The sequence below is a fragment of the Xenia sp. Carnegie-2017 genome, unplaced genomic scaffold (assembly GCF_021976095.1).
Source record: "Xenia sp. Carnegie-2017 unplaced genomic scaffold, XeniaSp_v1 HiC_scaffold_1, whole genome shotgun sequence".
Classification (NCBI taxonomy): domain Eukaryota; kingdom Metazoa; phylum Cnidaria; class Anthozoa; order Malacalcyonacea; family Xeniidae; genus Xenia; species Xenia sp. Carnegie-2017.
In genome coordinates, this window is record NW_025813402.1 from 7,488,643 (window position 1) to 7,512,607 (window position 23,965).

At 35.9% G+C, this 23,965-nt stretch overlaps 2 protein-coding genes across 2 annotated transcripts; both read left to right on the forward strand.

The window, feature by feature from the left end:
• The first annotated feature begins 192 nt into the window (after positions 1 to 192).
• On the forward strand, positions 193 to 23,677 carry LOC124436212 (DNA-directed RNA polymerase I subunit RPA1-like). The gene is made up of 38 exons (XM_046986159.1): positions 193 to 640; positions 2,134 to 2,630; positions 2,895 to 3,157; positions 3,486 to 3,656; positions 3,727 to 3,867; positions 3,949 to 4,071; positions 4,755 to 4,852; positions 5,388 to 5,520; positions 5,627 to 5,710; positions 5,811 to 5,949; positions 6,167 to 6,281; positions 6,621 to 6,732; positions 12,413 to 12,496; positions 13,064 to 13,132; positions 13,200 to 13,292; positions 13,644 to 13,855; positions 14,544 to 14,946; positions 15,476 to 15,691; positions 16,410 to 16,487; positions 16,998 to 17,132; positions 17,425 to 17,480; positions 17,625 to 17,783; positions 18,085 to 18,184; positions 18,318 to 18,412; positions 18,644 to 18,773; positions 18,877 to 18,932; positions 19,020 to 19,071; positions 19,579 to 19,688; positions 19,779 to 19,855; positions 20,192 to 20,310; positions 20,609 to 20,678; positions 20,788 to 20,829; positions 21,184 to 21,266; positions 22,075 to 22,155; positions 22,230 to 22,289; positions 22,711 to 22,821; positions 23,165 to 23,275; positions 23,342 to 23,677. Exons 1-38 carry the CDS (start codon positions 279 to 281, stop codon positions 23,633 to 23,635), a joined length of 5,334 nt encoding a protein of 1,777 aa, XP_046842115.1. The 5' UTR covers positions 193 to 278; the 3' UTR covers positions 23,636 to 23,677.
• On the forward strand, positions 7,168 to 11,233 carry LOC124436223. The gene is made up of 2 exons (XM_046986170.1): positions 7,168 to 7,263; positions 9,175 to 11,233. The coding sequence occupies exon 2, from the start codon at positions 9,904 to 9,906 to the stop codon at positions 11,137 to 11,139; it is 1,236 nt and encodes a 411-aa protein (XP_046842126.1). The 5' UTR covers positions 7,168 to 7,263; positions 9,175 to 9,903; the 3' UTR covers positions 11,140 to 11,233.
• Positions 23,678 to 23,965: the final 288 nt, after the last annotated feature.

Consider the following 23,965-nt stretch of genomic DNA (forward strand, 5'->3'; position numbering starts at 1 on the left):
AATGTCTTCTTTATTCACATCCTTTTGAGTTTGAGATGAAGGGGCAGTCGATCTCTGGCGGGGGCGGTGTATGCCAATAACCCGGAGGGGACTAAAAATCTCATTTATCTCCAAATTATATGATTACGTATATGAAGTAAGGATGAAATGGATGTAATGCTGGCTCATTTTTAGCATGTGTGATATTGTTTCCAATTTCAATCATACTATATACTGTCGAAAACTGGGCAGTTGTATGCCACTTATTGAATAATGTAATCGTCCGTTTTTTGAATAGAATGCAATCGTTGTCAAGGCAAACTGGAAGCTTGAACTGTGTCCGATTTTCTCTTTATACTGATGAGGAAATCAGGAAACTAAGCGTAAAATGTATCAGAAACCCTCAAACATTCGATCACTTCGGCAACCCTACTTATGGAGGTCTTTATGATCCAGCACTAGGTCCTGCAGATCGCGATGATGTGTGTACTACCTGTGGTCAGGGCAGCATGTACTGTCCAGGACATTTTGGTCACATCGAGTTGAAACTACCGGTTTACCATCCGTTATTTATGAAATTATTGGTCACAATATTGAGATCAACGTGTTTTCAATGTCACAAAGTGGATGTGGAGAAAGCAGCTATATGTTTGCTTCAATGGTATGAGCTCAATATGATTAAGTTACGTGAATCATTTTAGGAAATTGACAGTGACACAATGTATTCTTGATATATAGTATCACTGTCAATTTCATATTTAATTAACGTTAAGATTTTTGTTAAACGAGAATTCACCACAATCAACTAGTATTCAGGGGCCACGAAGTGGTTAGAAAAGTGGAGGGGATGGGCAAAAGAAGGATTGTTGTACTCAGTACTAGCAAAGTTGTTTTTAACAGTTTTATCAGTATTCATTCAATTTACAAAATTTGTTTATTTCATTTGTAAAGTTTATTATAGTGTGTTCAGAAACTGAGTGCCCTGGCACGGTGCTCAGGCATGGGCACCAATGTAAACACAACATTTTGATGGTGCTCATGTATAAGTGCACCACAAAAATAGGTAGTACCCTATCATAAATAGACAAAGCTAGTGAGTACTACGTTGTGTGAAAGGCCTGCAGATTTTTACCCAAACCAGGGTATCGTACTCCGGCAATCAGTCTAAATGTGCTATAATTGATCAATCTAACGTCAACTAAAAAAAGAAAGTGAAACATAAGTGAGACATGAGATACTGTTAAACATCCATACTTATCAAATGTAAGTATTTGCAAAAGCGTATTTTTATACTTTTACACTTTACAAAGCAAGAGATATTGAAAAAGTGTGTGGGGGGGGGGGAATTCCCTTCTCTGCAGCCCCTGGTATTAAGTGTAATACATATGGCACATATAAATTGTAATCTATGGTTGTGTGTCATTTTACCACAATGTTTACACATTGTAAGTGTGATTCATGGCTTGTTTATATGGAGCAAAGTTACTTGGTTTGTCCAGTAATTTGCTCAGCTGGATATCTCGGACATTATTAAAAGTGAATGCTTTTCTGGTTAACGGTTTTTATGATACAGTAACTTGCCTTGCCAATAAGTCGGTTTGTGTAACTAAGTTTATGAATATTTTCCATAGAAACACATTAGGTGTGTTTTTTAGCCTGGTGAGAAGTCTTATTTATAGGCATGCATACTAAGGATTGCTTGTCTTCTAACTGGTGCCATATAAACATATTGTTGTTTTACCCAGCTGAGTGAATTTCTTGCATAGACAGGTAACTTGGTTCCATATAAACAGGCCCATAAAATTGTAGTTTACCTTCATCCTGGATTAATTATTTTTTCTTGGATGACTTGAATATTTTGCTGACAGCTACTATCACAAAATACATAAGTACTGTATGAGATTTTACTAGCAGAAGAGTTTTTTACAAGTACCTGGCGGTTTGTGTTCTACTATGATGAAAGCTTTTAGTCCGACATTGTGTGCCCTTGAATTTTAATGAAATTAACTAGGAGCCAAAATAAAGTTGAGTGGACTAATAGTACAATGATTTCAACAAGTTGCCACCATAGTATCTTGTCAAAGTCCCTTTGATGTCGATTATAATTGTTGAAATAATTGATACAGCAGTTTCATTTTGCTTTTTATTCATTAGTCAAATGAAAGCCCTAGATTATGGATTGCTGGCAGTTGCGTCAGATCTCGAAACCATTGCACATTCAGCAAAATTTGATGCGCATGGTAGCAACATCAAACGTGAAGATGTTGTCATGGCTGCCGTTCAAGATTATTTGAAGGAAAGCATGAAGAATGTGGAGAACAAGAAACAGTCAAGGAAAACAAATAACGCCAAGAATGTAACTGAACTTCGTAACAGGATTATCAAAAATTTCATGAAGAAACACTTATTATTCAGGGCAAAGAAATGCCAACACTGTGATGCACCGCGGAGGAGTGTCAGAATTGAATACAATTCCAAAATATACTTGAAAGGTTTAAGCTCTAAACAGGCCATTAGCTGGGAAAACGTGTCAAGGCTTTCAAAATCAAATGCAAATAAGTCGTCTGCGGCAGCAACGGCCAACTCGTCATTTTTATGTGATGATGACTTTGGTGATGAAGATTTTGACAACAAAGAAAATATTCTGGAAGGTACATGTATGTGTATTTATTATAATATTATTGCATGAAAAACGACCCATTATCTTAAAACGCCAAATTTAGTCCAAATACGTATCACATCTCTTCTCATATTACGAAAAAACATATCATCGGTAGATTTCCAAATGATGACTTCATCTTCAGATAAATATGAGTAAAAATAGAAGTTGATATTTTCTGTTCGATGTTTACGTTTAACATCTACGGGTCCATCATTATAACATCTTGTTCCATGTGATTTTCTGCAATTTTCAGAAAAACCATCCGTTTTTGCCAATCCACCGACGATTTCCGAGTCTGTCAACGAAGACACGGATGATACTGTAATCAGTGCCCAGCAAGTTCACATCACTCCACTTGAAGTGCAGAAACATTTACATCAAGTTTGGCAAAACGACGAGGCTTTATTAAATGTATTACTTGGTTCATATTCAACTCCAACTGCTACAAAACGAAAATCATCTCCCCAAATGTTCTTACTCAACGTAATTCCCGTGCCTCCTGCAAGATTTAGACCGGTAAGATCACATTGGAATCGTTCAATGTTATTGTTGATAACGGATAGTACAAAACACTATGAGTCGTTGTGATCCATAACTGGATCGTATCTAGGACTCTGTTACGTAAGTATTAAAATTTAAGTACCATCTTTCATCATCATGGTAGGATCTTACATGATAACACTCACAAATATCACGTAGAAAAGTGAAAAAAGGAGTCATCCAAATATGTTGTTCAGCAGGAATGACAACTCATCGCTCGTCCTTATATATAGATGAAATAGTGCATTTTTCTCTTCGCTCCATTCTACTTCTTGAAATTACTGTGTTTCCCCTCCCCTGACAGTTATCAGTTATGGGAGACAAGAAATTTGACAATCCTCAGACGGTGAATCTGAACAAAATTCTGGACGACTGTCAAGTTTTACAGATGTGTTTTGATCAAATGAAAGAAGTGCCAAACAGCGAAACGGTAATAAACGGTGCTCCAATTCCAGCAAATTCGACCAATGCATTGGTAAGCTAATGAGAAGAAGTTTTTATAAAAGACACTTAGACACTTCAGTTGAAATAACCTACCTTATTAGGCAAAATATGATCGAATCCCAGGTGCAAGTCCCAAAGAAAAATTACAAAATACGTGGGTCCGACTTCAGAATGATGTGAACAGCTTCATGGATAGTGATTTAGATAAGTTGAACACGACCAAAACCTCAGGAATAAAGCAGGTATATTTGTTTTTCTATGACTGGTTGATAGTCATGGAACCTACGCACAGAGGATATCTTATTTGCATGTTTTATTTTTAGTTACTCGAGAAAAAGGAAGGTCTGTTTCGTAAACACATGATGGGAAAACGAGTAAATTATGCTGCTCGTTCGGTTATATCTCCTGATCCGTACATAAATACTGATCAAATTGGTATTCCAGAGGTAAGGTTTAAATTCGTTATCTTTTATGGCAGTGGCGCTGACAGCCTGCAAGTTTCTTTGTAAATTTTTTGGCGTTCACTCATTGTGAAAACAGTTAATTTCTAAAGAAATAAGTAATGGTAAATTCAGTTTCAACTTAATAAAGATTCATCTGAAAAAGCTGAAATGTACGGAATCTATTAAATAGAGCATATAGTACTTAAGAAGGTAGTATTATTTGGGTATATTGTTATTACAAATTATATTGCATGAAATTATATGTATTTGGAAAAATTAGAAAAATGAAAAATTTGCACAGCATGACCAAATTTGCGCCTTGCTATGCCACAGTTGGCTGGTCTTATGAAATGTGGGGAACTCTAACCAAATTATGAGGCAAACACCCTACTTAATGATCTGGACGCTTTGATGTTTTTGACAACCGCTGAGAGATCTGAGACCCTGCCTGCTTTAGGAACTTGCTCTAGCTGCTTTAGGTTTCATTGCATGGAAGGTTTAGCAGTGGTTTCAGACATTAACCAGAAGTTTTGTGATAGTACATCTTGTCGCAATAACTTCCCAGTAATTTTATCCTCGAAATTCTTTTCAACACGAAAACAATTTGTTACTGTACGAGCGTGGAAATATTTCCTCACGAGTCATATTTGTTTGATTACTTCACTCACACTATTTATACTTCAAAGGTATTCGCTAAGAAACTCACCTATCCTCAGCCAGTAACTCCGTGGAATGTCAAAGAACTACGACAGGCAGTCATAAATGGACCAAATATTCATCCTGGGTGAGCAATAGAAGTGGTTATTTTTCTACTTATCGTCAAGTTACTGACTTTTTTCGCCTAAGTGACATTTTTCAATTTTTGGATTTCTGTTTAAAACTACTTGCTACTTCACACACCGGTGAGTGTTTTCCATCTACTGCTAAAGTCACATGATCAATTGAAATCGACTCAATGAATTCCATAAATGATGTCCAATAAAAATTTTGACTGTTTTCGAAGTTATTGCGTATTCTTTTCTCGTTTTCTCAAAACTATTAAAAAAATGACTTAGGTATGAAAGTTGGTATCTTGACGACACATGATTCGCATTCATTTTTTCCCAGCCTAGAACATCTTCACCTGTGCAATGTGCATGAAGGTGAAATCTATCAATCATGTAATATACTAGAGTAATAAGTATTCAGTCTACAACACTACTACTCCTCACATCATATCCAACTCAATCTGCTGCGATTTTCTAAAAGCTTGTTTTTGATTGTTGTATGTAGCCGTGATCATCTCAGAACGCGGTATTTTTTTCTTGAATTTGTTTCAGCGCTAACGTAATTGAAAACGAAGATGGTAAAAAGACTCTATTAAGCGGTGCGGATCCCAATCAAAGAAAAGCTCTTGCAAAAAGATTGTTAACGCCTTCAAATTCATCGTTGCCTTTATGTCAGAGTAAAAAGGTTAATCATAGAAAGCACTTGATGCGTGTTCTGTTATTCCTGGTTTGCAACCAAAGTTGCCGAGACATGTAACATCTCAAGGCAATAATATGTTTTTTATTTTCAGGTCTACCGACATCTGAAGGACGGAGATATTTTGCTGCTGAATCGACAACCGACTCTTCACAAACCCAGTATTATGGCGCATAAAGTGAGCTTTATATGTTATAATGATGTTGGAATTCATAATGCCTAGAGTATTTGATTGCACCTTTATGAGTCTCGTCTATTGCAATGTATTTATTTCCAAGGCGCGTGTTCTTCCTGGTGAGAAAACAATTCGTCTTCATTACGCTAATTGCAAGGCGTACAATGCTGATTTTGATGGAGACGAAATGAATGCTCATTTTCCACAAAATGAATTGGCAAGATCAGAAGCGTATGGTATTGGTGAGTTGTACCATACATTTCTTGTCGCTATGGATGTGACAGCTTGTGCATATTATGTGTATATCATGTGAGCATTTTTGTGTATATTTTGTGCACATTTGTGTACATTTATGTGTACATCATGTGAACATTTGTGTACATTTATGTGTCTAATTTGTGCATATTTGTGGACTATTTACTTCCATTTAACGATTGAGTTTATTTCGTAAAATTTCAGCGAGTACGAACTTTCAGTATCTTATTCCAAAAGATGGAAAACCAGTTAGTGGTTTGATTCAGGATCATATGGTATCTGGAGTCTCTCTCACCATGCGTGGTCGTTTTTTTGATAAGTATGATCATACAACTTTGTTGAAAAACTTTTTAATTAAATATCTTAAGACATTTACGCCTGTATTGGGCTAAAAAGCTCACTCACACTCACAGGTTGAGGCTTCAAAATGACCTCGTGATTATTCAAAGACAGTATTATCAATCCTCTATCTGCTTGATTTAAAATATTTTAGCTATTGATGGAGAGTTCATTTTGCCATTGATTAGTGAGAGCGTAATTTTTGTCTTCTGCTCACAGTAAGTGTGTGTGAGTCAGCTCTTAGAATACAGGAATAAGAATATTTGAGGTAGAAGTGTACTTAGAACATATTGAATCGCTGAGGTTTTTTTTATTTTAGATTGGATTATCAGCAATTAGTATATTGCTCGTTAGCATCAATTACCAATCGACGTTTTGAGCTTTTAAAACCAACAATTATAAAACCTGTGGAATTATGGACGGGAAAGCAAGTAAGACAGTTGTCAATGTGTACAGCTTTTGGATTATGCTATTTTAATATTTCGTTGACGTCGTGTTGTTCTGGTTTAAGATAATTTAATTTTGCTAATTGTGCTTGTTATGCGATATGGTCATTCATCCAAAACGTCATGTTTTCTCATTTTGTACAGTTTTCACAGAATTTTACGTTCCAGGAAATCTCCGATTAATATGAATTGTATGTTTAATTCGAGTCATGCGAATATTTAGTTACACCTGGTAAAATTTTACACATACCACGGTAAAAACCATGGAGGACAAACCGTTATAAACATGGCGAAGTTGTGTGGTAATGTGAGGAATTGTGACGTTTGAGTGCAATGATGTCAATATGCAAATATAACTGTAAACTCAGATTTAAAAAGGGGGTTTCCCTTGTAATGAGTTAAAACCACACCTATTTTGGAAGATAAACAACTCTTCATTGCCTTCTCACAATAAACAACTCTCAGTATTAAATTGTTCGAAACAAACGATTAATTGGTGGCATTTCTCCGTCGAAGGTGAGTGCTTTGTTACTGCTGTATTCACTACAATCACCACAAAATATGTATCTTGCGAGTTGCTATATAATCCCCACTTTGTCATAAATACAGCGGCTTATAATTGCGTATATTGTTGTTATTGTATAGGCAATCATGCCGCTTGTATTGTCACAATTCGTAACTCTTATTCATAAATTGTATAAACTTTTATTAGCTATTACTTAACCAGAAAGTTCGAATATGATTAAATAGAAAACGTTTCGTCAGTTTGCCAAACTATAATACAGATGTTACAGTAAATTTTACAATTAAATGTTACAATACGTCGTTTTCATACAAATGACGATAAATTATTTTTGAATGACGCGTGCTATGTATGTATCGCTGTTGTAGTGTTCGTGCAGCAGGCATCTTGCCATTTTAATTATTATTTGTACAGAGTTGTGGAATTATGCGAGCAGTTGCATGTATGGCTTGATCTTTTGACTTGGGGAGGAGATTTATCATTGAACTAAATAGCGTTTTATTGATAAAATATATATCTATAAAATTTAGAAGGCTGCCGACCATGTAGCTTCATATATACCTATCAAAGTTTAGTGTTGACAAAAACTTAGTGTAAGAATCACGTCATATTTACTGACGACACTTCGTCCACTAAGCAACACCACATTTTCTACTCCTAAGTATTACACAAAGGGTTCCAAAAAAAGTGTAACTATCGGTGTGTAAAGACGTGCGTTAAAAATTGGTTTATGAAGAATGAGATCTTTTCTATGGCATCACGTTTTATGGACATCTTTCTGATATAATGTTTTGACGGTTGGATGTTGTTTGTAAAGATTTTTTTGTGCGCGCTATATAATAAATATACATTTGAAACGACTTGACGACTTAAGTTTGTCCTCCATGTCCCACCCTGCATACACCCCACAAACTCCATACACTTCACACTCTCCTCACACATATCATACACTCTGCACACACACCACACACTCATCACACATCACACACTCCGCAGACTCCATTTACCCCATTAGGCTCCATTTACCACACAGACTTCACACACCTCAGACGCTCCATACTCTCCACACGCTCCACATACCCCACTTACTCAATACACCCCACACACTCCATCCACCATAGACGCTCCATATACTTTACAAACTCCATCCACTTTAGACGATCTATACACTCCACACACCCACTCGTTCCATTCACCACAGATGCCTCATATGCACCACAAACTTCATACACCTCAGACGCTCCATACTCTCCATACACCGCACACACTCCATACACCCCACATACTCCATGCACTTCTTACACCCCACGCACTTCCTACACCCCACACACTCCACCACAGACGGTCCATATACCTTACCAACTCTATCCACTTTAGACGGTCCGTACACTCCACACACACTCCACACACCCCACCCTTCACACACTTCATTCACCCCAGATGCTCCATATGCACCACAAACTTCATGCACTCCAGACGCTTCATAACTCCAAACACCTCACAAATTCCACACATCCCAAACGCTTCATATATTTCACGCTCCTCACCCCCTACACACTCCATACACTCTATTAGCTACATAGCACGAGCTTCATGGTCGACAGCAATTATGTTGAAGGAGCCCGAAATTGTTAAAATTCGTTTACGAAATAACCATTTCCACTGATTTTTATCCATCGTCTTTAACACACGATAAAAATGCAAAACAAGAAATAGTACTTTTCACTGTTAATGAGAACAATTTATGATAGCTATTATTAGAAATAGTGATATCGTGGGGTTTTTTCACAATAATTATTCATGCTTGATCGCTCGTTCAACATTGATTTTTTACTACTTACATACTTATGTGTAGTCACATACCCAAACATTATTTGTTGTAATGATGTATAATTTTGTATTAGGACCAATTAAAAAGAGATGCAAAGCTCTTTTCAAGTAAATGGTGAGATTTCTTTACCTGGTTGCTGGTCGAAGCCGGACGAAGAGTTGAAAAAGGTAGTGGTGCCAAGTGTCTGTGCTTTATTAAACACTAATGGAGGAAAGCTTGTGCTACCTTTCGAGAACAACGATGTGAGTGATAAAGAAATTGATAGTAAGGTAAAGAAGATTGAGCAATGGATTTCAGCACCATTTGGAAAAGGGTTCATGTCCCGCAAAATCCGATTTGAAGTTAATCTTCGTGAAATTTGTATCCACATTGCAAATTGCCATGACTTGGTTACTGTCAATTACCAAATGTTCATTCCCTCGCATTCGCAAATCCTCAAAATATCAGATCCGTTGGCATCTGTTCAAGATGCTGTATTGACTGAACCTTCCGATGTTGACACAGAACATAATTTGCCTGTTGTCCGAGAATCGTTCGTATATGGACAGAAAATCAATAAGTTTGAATCATATAATGTTCAGTTCAAGCAATTGAAGTTTGAGTCAACCAAAGGCACGACCCTGGCAGATCGACTCGTTGGGACTGGTAACAAGCTCCTTCAAAGTATTTCAGCTTTTGCTAACTGCCGTGGTGGAGTAATTTACGTCGGAGTTGATGATGAGTTTCGCAGAATTAATGGGGAACAAGTTACGATAAAAGAAAAGGAAAAAGTAGTTGAAAAAGTCACAGAAAAATCAACAAAATGGTTTGGTTTTCTCTTCATAAAAAGCCTTCTCGTGGCGTCCATTGGGACATTCATTTTTGTGCCGTTTTTGACGAACGTGGTCAAGTGATGGAGTCGACGTATATGATCGTTATTACTGTAGCTCGTTGTCCCGGTGGTGTTTCTGTCTCAGAGCCAGAAAGCTACCATCTTGTAAATGGTGTTGTGACAAGAATGGATTTGAAAACGTGGACAGCAAGATTTCGTCGAAGGGCATCATGTTGTCAGAGGCCAAACGAAGATGAACTGAATCAATTAAGCAATCTTCAGATTCGTCACATTGAACGATCTAGTTGGAGCTCCCATGGTAACCGTAATTTATTTCATCGTGTGAATGGAGTGTTGATACGATTGATAAATGCGGGCTTTTGGGATGAATTTTGGGCAAAAAAGGAACTGCTAGAGAAAGAAAATTCCAGCTTCAATATGATCAAATTGGTCGTTATGCTGAACGAAATAACTGCTCTTTATAAACTCGGGCATTTTTACTGCGTGGAGCCTCGGATTAAAGACTATGAATCGCTGTTGAGTAAATCCACAGTCGATGCAAATATAAATGAAGCTCGTTTACACCTGTTAAAGTCTTGTGTTCAGAAATATCGTGGTAACATTAAGAAGAGTTACGAAGAAGCTGACAAAGGTTTAGCAATTGTTGATCAACTACCGACTGGCATTGTTGTTGGTGAATATTATTGCCATCTTGCTGCCGTCATCACCATTCTTTTACAGAACGAAACCGACCGAGATCAGTGCCAAAATTTGACGTCAAAGGCTGTTCTCTTTTCTCAAAAAGCAATCATGCATCTTAAGGATGCAAAATATTGCGATTTATCGAAGTTCGATCAACTACAGAAGGCACACATTAATCTTGCTTTTCTGTATCTGCAATCTTCTTTCATGAACTGCGCGAAGCCTGAAATTTTACTAGACAACAAGGAACTGGAGAAAGCTAAGATAAGTTTAAATGCTGTTAACGAGTTCATCAACGAGGGTTATCCGCTCACAGATTATCGCAAATGTCAGTATTATTTAGCGCGATCGATGCTTTTTTACCGACTTTCTCAAAATGTCAGTATTATAAATGATAGAAATCGGCAACGCGAACAGGCCAAAAAGTTTTCCAAAAAAGCTGAATCTAGAGCAACTAATTGCGAATTTAAAAGCATAATGGAATGCTCGCAAAAATATTTAGCAATGCTTGACATGTACTCTTGAAGTTTTTAAGTAGAAATTAGGATTTAAATATACATATGTAGAAAGTGGTAGACATGTTTATTTATAGAAAATATATTTTTAATTCCATGTTTAATTTTTCTAAATAATTGCCAGTTACTTGTTTGTGATTACCGTATTTCTTCTATTTAGACCCCAGGCCCCAGCCTCGTTTTAACCCCAGTCCCCCTTCTAATAATCACCCTTTCGAAAGGTACCAGAAAGAACAAACCTTACCTTCTATTTATCTTCCACTTTCATTCAGTAAAAAAATCACTGGAAAGTCATTCTCACGATGAAATCCACACAAAATGCGAATGCTAATTGATTTATTCATGAAAAAATCGAAATAGTCACTTGCTATGTGGCAAAATATCAAACAAATCATAGTCGAGATTTTTTGTTTTTCACAATCTATTTACTCGATTGGGTATTTTAATGCTTTAAAGCATGTGTTGCATAAATTAGTAAGCGCTAGCAATTTTATGTGAAAATTTATTCAGGCCCTAGCCTCTTATCCTCCCCCCCCTCTAATAATCCCGCACTTGAAAGGTAGCAAAAAGAAATAAACCTCTACGGGCTTGAATAGAGTAAATGTGTTACTCGCTGATTGTTAGAATTTTAGCAAGTGCTTGGCAGTTGTAGGAAAATGTTATGGCCTATTATTTACCTGTTAAAATGTAATTATTGGTCGATTATTTATGCATTAATGTACTCATCCCTCACCGAAAGGTTCATTTTCACTTGACTTTTAAAGCGATGCTGTAACTGTATGCGTTAATTTTTCTGCAAATTCTTCGTCTAAGTTTGCCGCAGTTGCTGGTAAATTTCTAATTCCTTGTGGACCAAAGCAAAAGAATCTGATTGGCTAAATCAGTATGCGTTAGCGAACGTAATGTAGTATTACAGCGAGTTGATCTTCGTGTACGATATCGTGTGATGTGGAAGAGCAAATTTGGAAAGTGTCAAAGGACATTAAAAATGAGAATGTTGGTGCGTGTTTTTGTAATGGAAAACGAAGAAAACGCTTCAAAATTGAGTTTCAAAGCTAGTAATATGCGAAAAATCTTTTGACAATTCATTTCATTACTGGAAATAGTATAAACCACTTGGTGAAGCGAGTTACTTTTAACGAAAGTATTACTTCATCAAAAAAATAATTCAGCGTTTTTTGCGCATGCGTTCCTCAAGCTACCCCGAAATATTTTGCTTTTCATTGTCGTTGGAATTAGACTTTTCATCTGTAAGAATGTCACAAAATTGTATTCTTTTTCAGGTGATATCAACAATACTCCTCAATATTGTTCCAAACAAGTCAAGCAGACTCAATCTTACTGGAGAGTCTAAAATTAGCTCAAAGGTATTACTTCATGTTAGTCCAATATCGTACATCTTATCACCTGCTCTGTGATGCGCATGACATTGATCTGGTCATTGTTACTTAAACATTGTGTCTCGCTTTCATACAGGCTAGGAACATAGACGATAAATTATTTTCGTTTGCTTGCATTCTCTTGTGTTTTGAATTTTGATTTATTGACAACCAAACGCCGATTAGCTGAGATAAAATCTGCCTTACTCCTTCTTTCACACAGAAACAGTGATGGATAAGCACTTTTTGTGTCTTCATATTTTCGCATGAAAATTATGTCAAACGAAAGAAAATTGGAAGTGTATTGTAAATGCTCATTTACTGTAAACAAATGTTTAACTCAACTAGAATCAATGTACACATTTTTCATCTCGCACATTTAGAATGCACGTGTATCAGTACGTCAGAAGTCAGATTACAGAAATCAGTATTCCATTTTGTAAACAATACCAAGAATTTACACTCAACCACCAACTCTTCAATAGTTGTTAATGAAAAAATATTTTTTTACTGCACGATTTATTCGTCCGATATAGCTTTGTTTTATTGTTGTAGAGCTTTGTCAATGGAACTCCGAGTTTGAAATCAAAAGGTCTCCATTTAAATTCAATGTGTGAATCCCAGGTATTTGTGGTCGTTCATGTGATAATTTTTAATGTCATGAAATGATTTGATTCGTTGTGTATTTTAGGTGGTTATCCGTAATGGAGAATTGTTGTGTGGTGTTCTTGACAAAGCTCATTACGGTTCAACTCCCTTCAGTTTGGTTCATTGCTGTTATGAGGTATGAAAGAATATTCGATTTTCTTTTGAATAATAAGCAGTTTTGAAATAGTCAACAATTGACACACCTCCAAGTTTTGAAAAGCCGGCCATTGCACAGTTCATGGAAGAATTTTTTGATATTGTGTCAATTTGTGAAAGCAAACTCTGTGTAGTCACATGGCCTACTATATGCCATTTTACGTGTACCTTTTCCAGAAACGATTTGTTATGATTTAAGTTTTTGCTTGTTATAATTATATGTGATTATAAGTAGGTCACAAAAAGTTTTTTTGTTTCAAAATTCATGCATATTTTTGATAGTTGAATCAACGTATAGCATCGTATATTTTGGACATTTAAACTTTTCTAGCTCTATGGTGGAGTGGTATCCAGTCTTCTCTTGTCTGCGCTTGCTCGAGTGTTTACAGCCTTTCTTCAAATGAGAGGTTTTACATTAGGCGTTGAAGATATTCTTGTCAGGCCGATAGCTGATTGTGAACGTATGAGGATAATAAAGGATAAACGTGGATGTGGACATGAGGTGGCTACCGAGGCTCTTGGTCTTCCTACAGACACAGAAACGTAAGAAAAGTTGTCAGAAAGTTGTTGACATACAAAGTATTTTGTGATTGACACATAAAATCACCCGAAATATTAGGCTCGAGTTGTAGTTTTAAAATAGTGCATTCCCGTCTAGCATTGCTCTTTTTCCCCAGAAAAAATGCTCAAATTATGCTCAAATTTTAAAACTATGCTCTTTTTCATTAAGAATATCCTTGGGCTTTTTCAGAAGAAACAGAAATAATTCATAATTAACCTGGCTTTAAATATAGAGCGAAAGAATATAAGTATTCAGCAACATTATACCATCTAGCAAATAGTCCACAATGGGACACTTTGTTGTTGCTCAATAAAAGGGTTGCTAAAATGTCTTAGCTGCAGTGGTTAACAGTTGCATTACCGGGACTTTTTGCTGCTGCGGCCCGACGAGGAAGTTGTTTTTTTTGATCCTACCACTATTCAAAATTCTTTTCATGGAATCGCAGCAACTTCAGTCGAAGACATATAGATGGAAAGTTCAGTTTCGACAATACTCATTATAACATTGTTTTCAAGAGAGTGAAAAGCTTACAAGGACTCCAATATTTTTTCTGAGTTGATTTCAGCAACCACATGCTGACGAGACATATTGAACTTGCATCCTTAAACGCTGCAAAATTTAGAATTGATGTTTTAAGTTTCTATATTGAATGATTACTTTATTTTTCAGGGAAATGTTGGTAAAGAGATTCCAAACTGCACATCACAGTCGTGATGATAGCGATATGAAAGTTCTCGATTTGAAAATGAAAAGAAAAACGGACGAAGTTCAAGATAAGATAAACAAACAATGTATTCCTTTCGGCCTTTTGAAGAGGTTTCCCGACAACAATCTACAGTTGATGGTACAGTCCGGTGCTAAAGGTTCAGTTGTCAACTGCATGCAAATATCCTGCTTACTTGGACAAATTGAATTGGAAGGTCGGCGACCGCCATTAATGATCAGCGGACGCTCATTGCCGTCATTTCGTCCTTACGATCCTAGTCCAAGAGCTGGTGGTTTCGTGGATGGTCGTTTCTTAACTGGGATCAGACCGCAAGAGTATTTTTTTCATTGTATGGCTGGAAGAGAGGTAAGGAGGATAAGAAAGCAATATTAGCAATGTTTTTTTAATCTTGGTAGAAAAATATGAAGAAAAGCATCGGGTTCAGCTGGGAGACGTGACAAGCGTCTAAATTTGATGGAAAGTATTTTTGTTTGCAAATCATTTTTTTTCGAAACTGTGTTTTCAACCAAAGTGCCGGCTATTTTCCTAGCATTTTGTATAATGAAGGAAAAATTTTATGGAATTGTGAAAGTTTTCTTTTATTAGTTACGACTTCTGTTTTAAAGCAGTTAAAAAGATAATCTGTCAAGCCTGTTTTCCACTAGCCATGCATCTTACCGTATCTTAGCAAAACGTGACATGGCGCATGCGTGCTTGTGAATTTGATGGTTAATAGGCACAAGCACGCATGCGGCATGTTACGTTTTGTTACGATACGTTACGATGCATGGCTAGTGGAAAACAGGCTTAAGTCTTACAGATGATATGTTCGAATTCGTTACCTTGGACTAGCTTTCGTTCAAGATTTTGAATTCAAATTGATGCATTCATTAAGGGTTTGGTGGATACGGCAGTAAAAACAAGCCGAAGTGGCTACCTTCAGCGATGTCTCATCAAGCATCTGGAAGGACTTCAAGTTGGCTACGACTTGACTGTTAGGGATAGCGATGGATCTATCGTTCAGTTTTGCTATGGCGAAGATGGATTGGATGTTTTGAAAACTGCTTTTCTCTCTAAAAAACAGTTTCCTTTTATGGTCAGCAACTATAAGGTATTTGGGCAGCCATAAACTCGTTTGTAACATTGAGGTCTTTTCTTGCGTTAGTTCATGATCGAAGACAATTGGTCATTTCACTATTGCTCTTTGCCGTTTATGTTTTCACGTCTAATCACCAGAATGATTTGTTTTTTGTTTATAATCAACTTATTTTTAAATTTTCGTCGATTTAATGCAATGCTGGGCTTTTGAGAAATTCTGTGGTGGAGCATGAATTTCAAAGGGTCTTTTATTTACGCCAAGTAGCGTGGCCAGCCCGACTTTACTCCCAAAAAGGTAAATATTTTTGTGTTCACTGACCATGAGAACATTAGATTTCTGAAGAAAATAATTATGGTAATCTTTCAGAATTTATCTAGCGGGAGTAATTCTGCAGGCTGGCGGCGTTACTGTTTATGCCAATGTCCTGCCTTGCGTTGAAAATTCTTTAATCAAAGTTAACTTGATTGAAGCTTGCTATGCTTTCGGATATACTATGTTTTGTTGCAATTAAGTTTTTGTTGTTTCTATTGATGCAGACAGCAGCGGTGCATAGGATTTAAAAAGAAAAGTTATTCTTAGAATTTTTATCCTCGTGCATCCATGCAAGCCCTTACTATATGCTTCACAAGTTTTCAAAAAGTATTTAAAAAAAACTTAAGTAAAAGATTTTTGATGATGTTACGACATTCTATAAGTTTCTGTATTTTATTGTGTTTCTTTATTGTCATAGGCTTTAATTACACAATTGAAACCGAGGTCTGCAAATGATCTCTTGGATTCGGTTTCCGCGGAGAAGGCTCAGCGGAAGGTACGTATCTGTTTCAAAATCTCGAGTCACTTCATTATTTTTCCAATGTTCGTAGAGAACATATTTTTTGCTGAAAGATGTAGTCTGTGGAACGTTGTATTATGTGGAATGTTTTGTCTTGTGTCTCCCAACATTGAATGTTATGGAATGTTGTATGTTCAACATTGTATGTTGTATAAAGTTGTATGTTATAGAACATTGTTTGTATGTTGTGGAATATCGTATAATTGTGAAAGTGTATGTTTTGGAACAATATGTTTTATTTTTTCGAATCATGTATGTCGTAAAATGTTGTATGTTTGTTGCGAAAATTTGTAGCTATGTTGTGGAATAGCATGTTTTATGGTGTGGAATCGTGTATATTTTGAAACGTTGTGTGTATGTTGCAAAAAGAAACAATGTGTTTTATGTTGTAAAGTGTTATATGGTATGGAATTTATCATCTTGAAAAAGTTTGATACGCGTCAGTAAACTTTAACTCTTTCTACTATTTGATTATCCATTTTAAAGGTTTATCGTTGGATGAAGAAGCATAAACGATCTCCAAGTGATAAATCGCCACGAATTTCACCTCTTAATTGTTTCCTAGAAGAATTTGATGTGGGTTTTACATCAAGCATGATCAAGAAAGAAGATTTGTGGATGGTAAGAAGCGACGACAGACATAAAAATCAAGGCTGTATGCATCCTTAACCCTTTAGCAATCATTGTAGCGCATGAATAACAATTACGAAGCTGAATGAAACTCAAAAGAAAAGGTCCGGCCAATAGAAGATTAAAGTTGTTGAAGCACGAAAACCTATAATTCACGTTTTTACCTAACTTTATTTTGGACTGTCTAATATGACATGTTAAACTTGCTACTGCATACAACCAGTCCGTTACTCACTGTATTTATTAATACTGAAGTTTTTTACTCATCTTCAATTCATTATAGGTAAATAAAGACATTATTTCCGCCTGGCGCTCTGTTTCGCCTCAACACAGAAGAAAGTTAGTGCAGTTGAATTTTATTTTATAGTAAAAAAATCTTTATGTACTTTAACATTTAGTTGTGTACTTTTTGTCAGTCGTAGAGAACAAATATGTTTACGTTAAAGAATTGTAAAGCAGTTGGTTTTCTACAATTGTTTTTAGATACAAGCCATGTTTATCAATGCCACCCGACCCAGTCCTCTCGAAAATGTCTCCATCTTGCCACGTTGGAGCCGTGTCGGAGAAATTTCATTCAAGCGTTAGGAATTACATCATGTCCAATCCTGATGGTTGTCTCACTGATCAACCAGAGCTATATCCGTACGTATACTTGCCTTTTCCATTCTTTTTGTAATCCTTTTGTATTGATGTTTATAAAAAGAGCGATAGAGTACCCAATCCCTTCAAGCTTTTGAGAAAGAACGCATTTGCTTCTTAAAGTTAAAGTGATTCACGCTTTCCCATGTTCTTAATATCCACCTTATTTTGTTATTGTATCGCTTGTTTTGCCTAATCTCTCTTCTCGTCGAAATTCGTGTTTTGGGGGGGAAATCCACAACTAGAACCTCTTGTTTGAGCTTTGTCGGTTTCATGTCGGTAATAGTTTCAATGCACCGTATAGAAAAAAGTTGTCCGCTGAGAAATTTCAACTTCTGATGAATTTGAAAGCTCTTCGCTCATTGGTGGAGCCCGGAGAAGGTGTTGGTTTATTGGCTGCACAAGTAAGATATTTAAAACACTCCTTTCTCCCTTAAACACATTTGATGTCTGTGCTTGCGTCTTCTATAAATTCAGCTGTAAAGCAGGTCTGTGTTTAGCGCTTATGACGTTTCTTCTTCACATCGAATTTTTTAGTCAATTGGTGAGCCATCGACGCAGATGACATTGAATACATTTCACTTTGCTGGCCGTGGTGAAATGAATGTAACACTGGGTATACCTCGTTTGAGGTTTGTATTTTTCTCACAGTACTGTTATCCCGTTCACCCTGCTATTATTTAGTAGAGCAATATCATTTTGCATTATATGGGGAGTACTTCAATTGTAGATAGGGCTGCTATGATTGGTTACTTCATGTATCCTTGATTTATTTTAATTATCCTATGTCATCCTATGTATGAACTGTCTTTATTGTAGAGAACTGTTATGTTTCACTGTTTGACGAGAATCACATTTAATAGGGAAATATTAATGACAGCGAGTGCAAACATCAAGACACCGACGATGGAGGTTCCTTTAAGATCCGGAGAAGATGCTCTCCAACTCGCAAAGAACTTAAAAATGAAATTTACAAAGGTCACGCTTTCACAGGTAGCGATGTTTTCATGATTTTTTAATGGCATGAAAAACTATTTCGATTTTTTTTATGCTCAAAGACCATTAAAACAAATTTCACTGTCATTAAAACCTGCAGGTTTTAGAAAGCGTTGAAGTTTGGGAAACGCTATCATCAAGGGAAACTGGAACTAGGTACGGCAAACTTTGTCTTTGTTTTTTACCGCCTTTTTGATTTTCCTTTAGTGTATTCATATGACAGTTAATTTCTGTATTATGTAGAGGTCGTGTTTACCGCGTACGGTTCCAGTTCCTACCTCAAGAAGCTTATGAGGTTTGGTTTAATAATTGTATTGTGTGATGTGTGTGTATTGACAGTCAATCATCGAGTAATTTTATCATAACATGCTTTACTCTTCTTTTGACGAAGCTGAGCAGTTTATTTAAAATACGATCTTGGGATCTTGAAATTTAATTTCTTATTGTTAAATTGTTAAGAATGTTGCTTGAAATTCTGACTGTTGTGGTTGACAATTGAACGTTATTTTTGCTGTTAAATGTTATTTGATCTTTTTAATGTAAAACTGCTACCAAATTCGTTCTCAAATGTAGAATCAATTTTAATCTAATGTAAGAAAATTTTGGCTGACTTATTTGTTTTACATCTTAATATTGCCATACCTGTTGCATTTCTACACCAGTTTTTAAATAAGTGGATGTCACTTTTGAGTGTACAATGGGACCATCTATTTTTTATCTTTGTTTTTATTATTGTTGTCTTTAATAATATAACCTTCGATGTCAACCTTTTGACTTATATAAACATGTATTGAATTTACAGGGGGATTTTTTTGTTACACCGGAGTCTATTCTGGCGTACATGGAAACAAAATTCTTCAAAAGTTTAGCTTCAACTATAACACGCGTCATCAATGCGGCAGAGAAAGAAAGGTAAATACATTTGAAATGCAAAGAATAACGTGTTCGGAGATTTCTAAGAATTTCGTCATACTTAATTTAGTTGTATACATTTTATCTTAGTTTATTGAGAACCGCCCGCGATAAGGCAGACGGCGACGACGAGAATGAAGCCACAGAAAACAGTACAGATAACAACGGTAATTTCTCCAGCTTTTCCTTTTGGATTAATTATTTGACTCTTTAAAAGTGTAACAATTCAGTCTGAGTAATAGTAACGCTAGGTTTACCACTGTGTGTCGTCATAAGTAATAGTTAAAGTACGAACGATAGATCTATGTACTTATTTAGCATTGTAAATCTCAGCAAAATATCACACAATTATCTTAATTTACTTGATCAGTATTGCATCAAATTTATCAGACGACTTCATGTCGAGCTTTCTGGTTGATAACATATGAAAACATGTGATCAAAATTCCGTGCTGTGTATTTAACATGGGCATGATTTTCATTAATAATCTTTTCATTTATAAGATGCGCCTAAAGCTGAGAGAAAATATGACGATGATGATGACAATGCTGATTTGTCGGAAGAAGAAGCTGATATGGATGGTGGTGCAGCTGGGGAGAAATACCAGCAAAGAAGGGAACAGGTATCTGGCTTTGATTGTCAATCTTTGAACAAATTGTGTAATTTTGCTATATTGCTCTGTTTGCCTGGACGTGACAGCATATTCTATTCAGTAATCAAGAACTTGTCCTGTAGATATAGATTGTTAATCAATATACAACCAAAATTATTACGGAACAGTGGGTTTCCATCTGAATAGTTCCTGGGAAGGGGCCTGCATAAGTCCATAGTCAATATAAAACTCACAGTCTATTGTCCTTAGCCTCAGCTTTCTAAGTTATACTACTCTATAATAAATTGTGTTTTTATCCTCATCAAAGCAAGCAAGTTATGAAGCCCCGGATGAGGAAGAAGCACTGCTAAATTCATACTTAAAAGAGAACGATGAAAGTTAGTGAAAATTTTGCAATCTAAATGATGACATATTTGTCCTTTGCTTGATGCTCAAATTTTAGAAAATTGTAACCGGATGTATGCGTAAGCTCAAACATTCATTTAGGTGAGGACGAAGACAACGCAAGTCAAGTTCCAGGATGGCTAAGTACAGTTTCTCTTTCTGTATCAATCAATGCATTATTGCCATATCATTTTGTATGTCACACTAACTTTTCATGAAGTTCATTTGTGCGTTACGTATAAATTTATACAAACTTTGCTTTTCAAGCAAAGTTTACAGTTTTTCATAATGTATCTTTACAGAACTTGTATTTTCAGTAACTACATGTTTCTTTCACTTCAATCTTTCGTTCTGTCGACACATAAACTTTGTTGTTTTAGCAACTTCCGTGAAAGTATAATGTGTGTGACGATGATTTTGTGAAAGGAAACATGTGTTACAGAATGATTTGATCTTTTTACGTTAACATGTGCTTACACAAGACTTGAACGTTTACAGAGCAAGAAGGTGATGTACCAATGGATGAAGTGGAATCATTTCCTCCAGCAAAAGCTCATCCTAAATACAAGAAAAGGATTGCAGTAAGTACTTACGTTTGATGAAACATTATAAAATTGTCTTCCTGCTTATTTTACGGCGTTCTGGTTCTCTTGCATAATACAAGACGGAGCTGTAAAATTGAAAAAATGATTTTTCTAAATGAATTCAAAATTATTCTGTTTGAAAGAAAACGTCCATTCAACGACTAAAATATTTGGTTAAAGTTTCAACTTATTTGATTGTCGTTATTAAGGTCATTTTAGTGTCTTTCAAGCGTACAAGTGATCATATCAGCTGATATTTAGTCATGCAAGCTCAACGAAATGAGACTTTCCTATTGAAATTAAAGTCTGTGAAAGAACCTCAAAAATGGAAGATTTACTAAAACTGTTTCAAGATTTCTCTTCACGTTCATTTTAATGTCGGAAAGAGCATTTTTACGAGTTGCTTGCTAAAGTAGTTATAGCACAACTTTCTCTAACATCTATTCTCTTTAATATTTCAAACAATTATGGTGAGGATAGTTTACTTTAATGAAATCCATTCAAGTTTTAGAGTATCTTTCTTTTCAACCGATAAAAAATTTGTTTACTAGGAACTTCATTTTCGAAGGAAGAGTCTCATTTCTTCAAGATTTCTTTATCCACAAACATTAGCGGTTCTCAGAAAATTCGTTTTTCTTGTAACGGTAGCTTCCCCCGTCCCCCTATTCGAATTATTGTTTTAAATACAATGCTTTGAACAAAGTCTTTTAATGTATTTATAATATTGGAATATATTGAATTTTCAATATTTGGTAATCATTTAATGAATAATTACTAATTGATATATTTAAAATAATAATTTCAGAAGGTTATGATGAACATTCCAAACGTTGTGTCGTATTGTTTTGACAGACAAAGTCAAGAGTGGTGTGAAGTTAGCTTTCGGGTCAATATGAAATTTCAGCTTTCTTCTGCTGCTTCTAATTCATATATTGACATAAAAAATTTGTTTTTGTGTAGTTTCCTGTATTAGGCAGTAAAGTCATGTTGACAACACTTGTGGAGAAGTTGGCGGCACAGGTTAGTCCATACAGTTTTTATTATGAGATCAAAGCGATGCTCAAAATAGAACCGTAAAGCCAAATATGGACTTTCAAGTTGCCAGTTGCTGAATGATTGGAAGATGGCTGTGCCCTGTACACCAGTGTTATTATTTTGCTCCTATTCTGCCACTTTTGAAAAGTCACAAGACAAATATCATTTACATAGTTTACATCATTTTTGGCAAAATTTAGTCATCTCTTTCAGGATACTCTTGGAAATAATCTCAATTTCCTTCAGTAACATCTCACTACCTCGGGCATGTGACTATATATAATCGGCAAAATATAAACCCTTTATCTTATTTCGAATGCAAACTGTCTGTATTTCAAAAGTTATCATTATTATATAAATATGGATCATTCCACTGGGAATAATATTACGTTGTGATTTTACGTAGAGTGTAATTTATGAAATTCCTGGAATCAGCAGATCGTTTTTGGCCGAAAGCAAAGATAAAGTAAACGTTGATAAACCTTCCATGTTCAAAACCGAAGGAGTTAATCTAAAGGTTATATTCATTATGTTGCTAATTTAATGATATTTTTGCAAAAAGAGTGTGAAATTCAGAAGGTCATACAGTCGTTTTCATTTACCAAAGTTACAAAAATTTGGCATCTCATCGTTGCACAATGCGGATAAAAAATTGATTTTTGATTTGTATTTTTATACAATTTTATGTGTGGCTAATATTTAGCGATGGATTGGCAAAGACCCTGACGAATGCCAATACACTAGTATTTTTATGTTACGGCTCATCTTGCAGTATTTCGTTTTATGGATTATCGCTAGAGTTTGATTTGAAAACAGTCAGAAAATAACTTTGCTTCTAATTTCTTCATATATTTTCTTAGGTTCTTTGGAGCCATCCCAATGTTCTTCAAGTGAACAAGATCTACACAAATGACACTCATCAAGTGGCCAATACATATGGAATCGAAGCAGCTGGCCGGGTCATTGCTACGGTGTGTTAATGTTGCATGGCTGGCAAACGTAGATTGTAAATGATTTCGTGAGCTTTGTTTTTTTAGGAAGTTAAGAACGTCTTTGGAGCATATGGGATACAGGTGGATGCACGTCATGTCACTTTGGTAGCTGACTACATGACGTACGAAGGCTCGATTAAGGCCTTCAACCGTATTGGCCTTGAATCGAACGCTTCGCCTTTTCAGAAGATGAGTTTTGAAACAACAATGCACTTTCTAAGAGGGGCTACTATTTCTGGAGCGAACGACCAACTCTCTTCGCCATCATCGCGACTAGTTGTTGGACGAGTTGTCAACGGAGGAACTGGTTGTTTTGATTTGAAGTTACCGTTATGCTAACATTACTGATGAGATTTGATTAATAAATTACCCCTATCCTGACGCTTGCTGTCCACATTTGTTAATGAAATTACCCTTGTGCAACGTTTACTGATGAAATTTGCTCGTGAAATCTTCCCAGTTCTAACGTTTACTAACGATATTTGCTCCTGAAATCACCCTTCAGCTAACGTTTAAATCATCTCTGTCACATTGCGTCCATTTTCTAGTAGGTATCACATTACCTACAGCGAGTTGCGGTACGTTTTCCTCCTGCTACGTAAATTTCAAAGCATTAGCATCACGCAGTCAATCAACAGGGAAATATTTCCAAACATATCAGGACTAACT

Excerpts from the sequence above, each read along its gene's own strand:
- LOC124436223 (XM_046986170.1), top strand. The coding sequence starts at position 9,904 with ATGGTTTGGTTTTCTCTTCATAAAAAGCCTTCTCGTGGCGTCCATTGG.
- LOC124436212 (XM_046986159.1), top strand. The coding sequence starts at position 279 with ATGCAATCGTTGTCAAGGCAAACTGGAAGCTTGAACTGTGTCCGATTT. Across the intron at positions 4,853-5,387 it reads GGACCAAATATTCATCCTGG|CGCTAACGTAATTGAAAACG; the intron begins GTGAGCAATAGA and ends AATTTGTTTCAG. Across the intron at positions 21,267-22,074 it reads AATACAAGAAAAGGATTGCA|AAGGTTATGATGAACATTCC; the intron begins GTAAGTACTTAC and ends TAATAATTTCAG.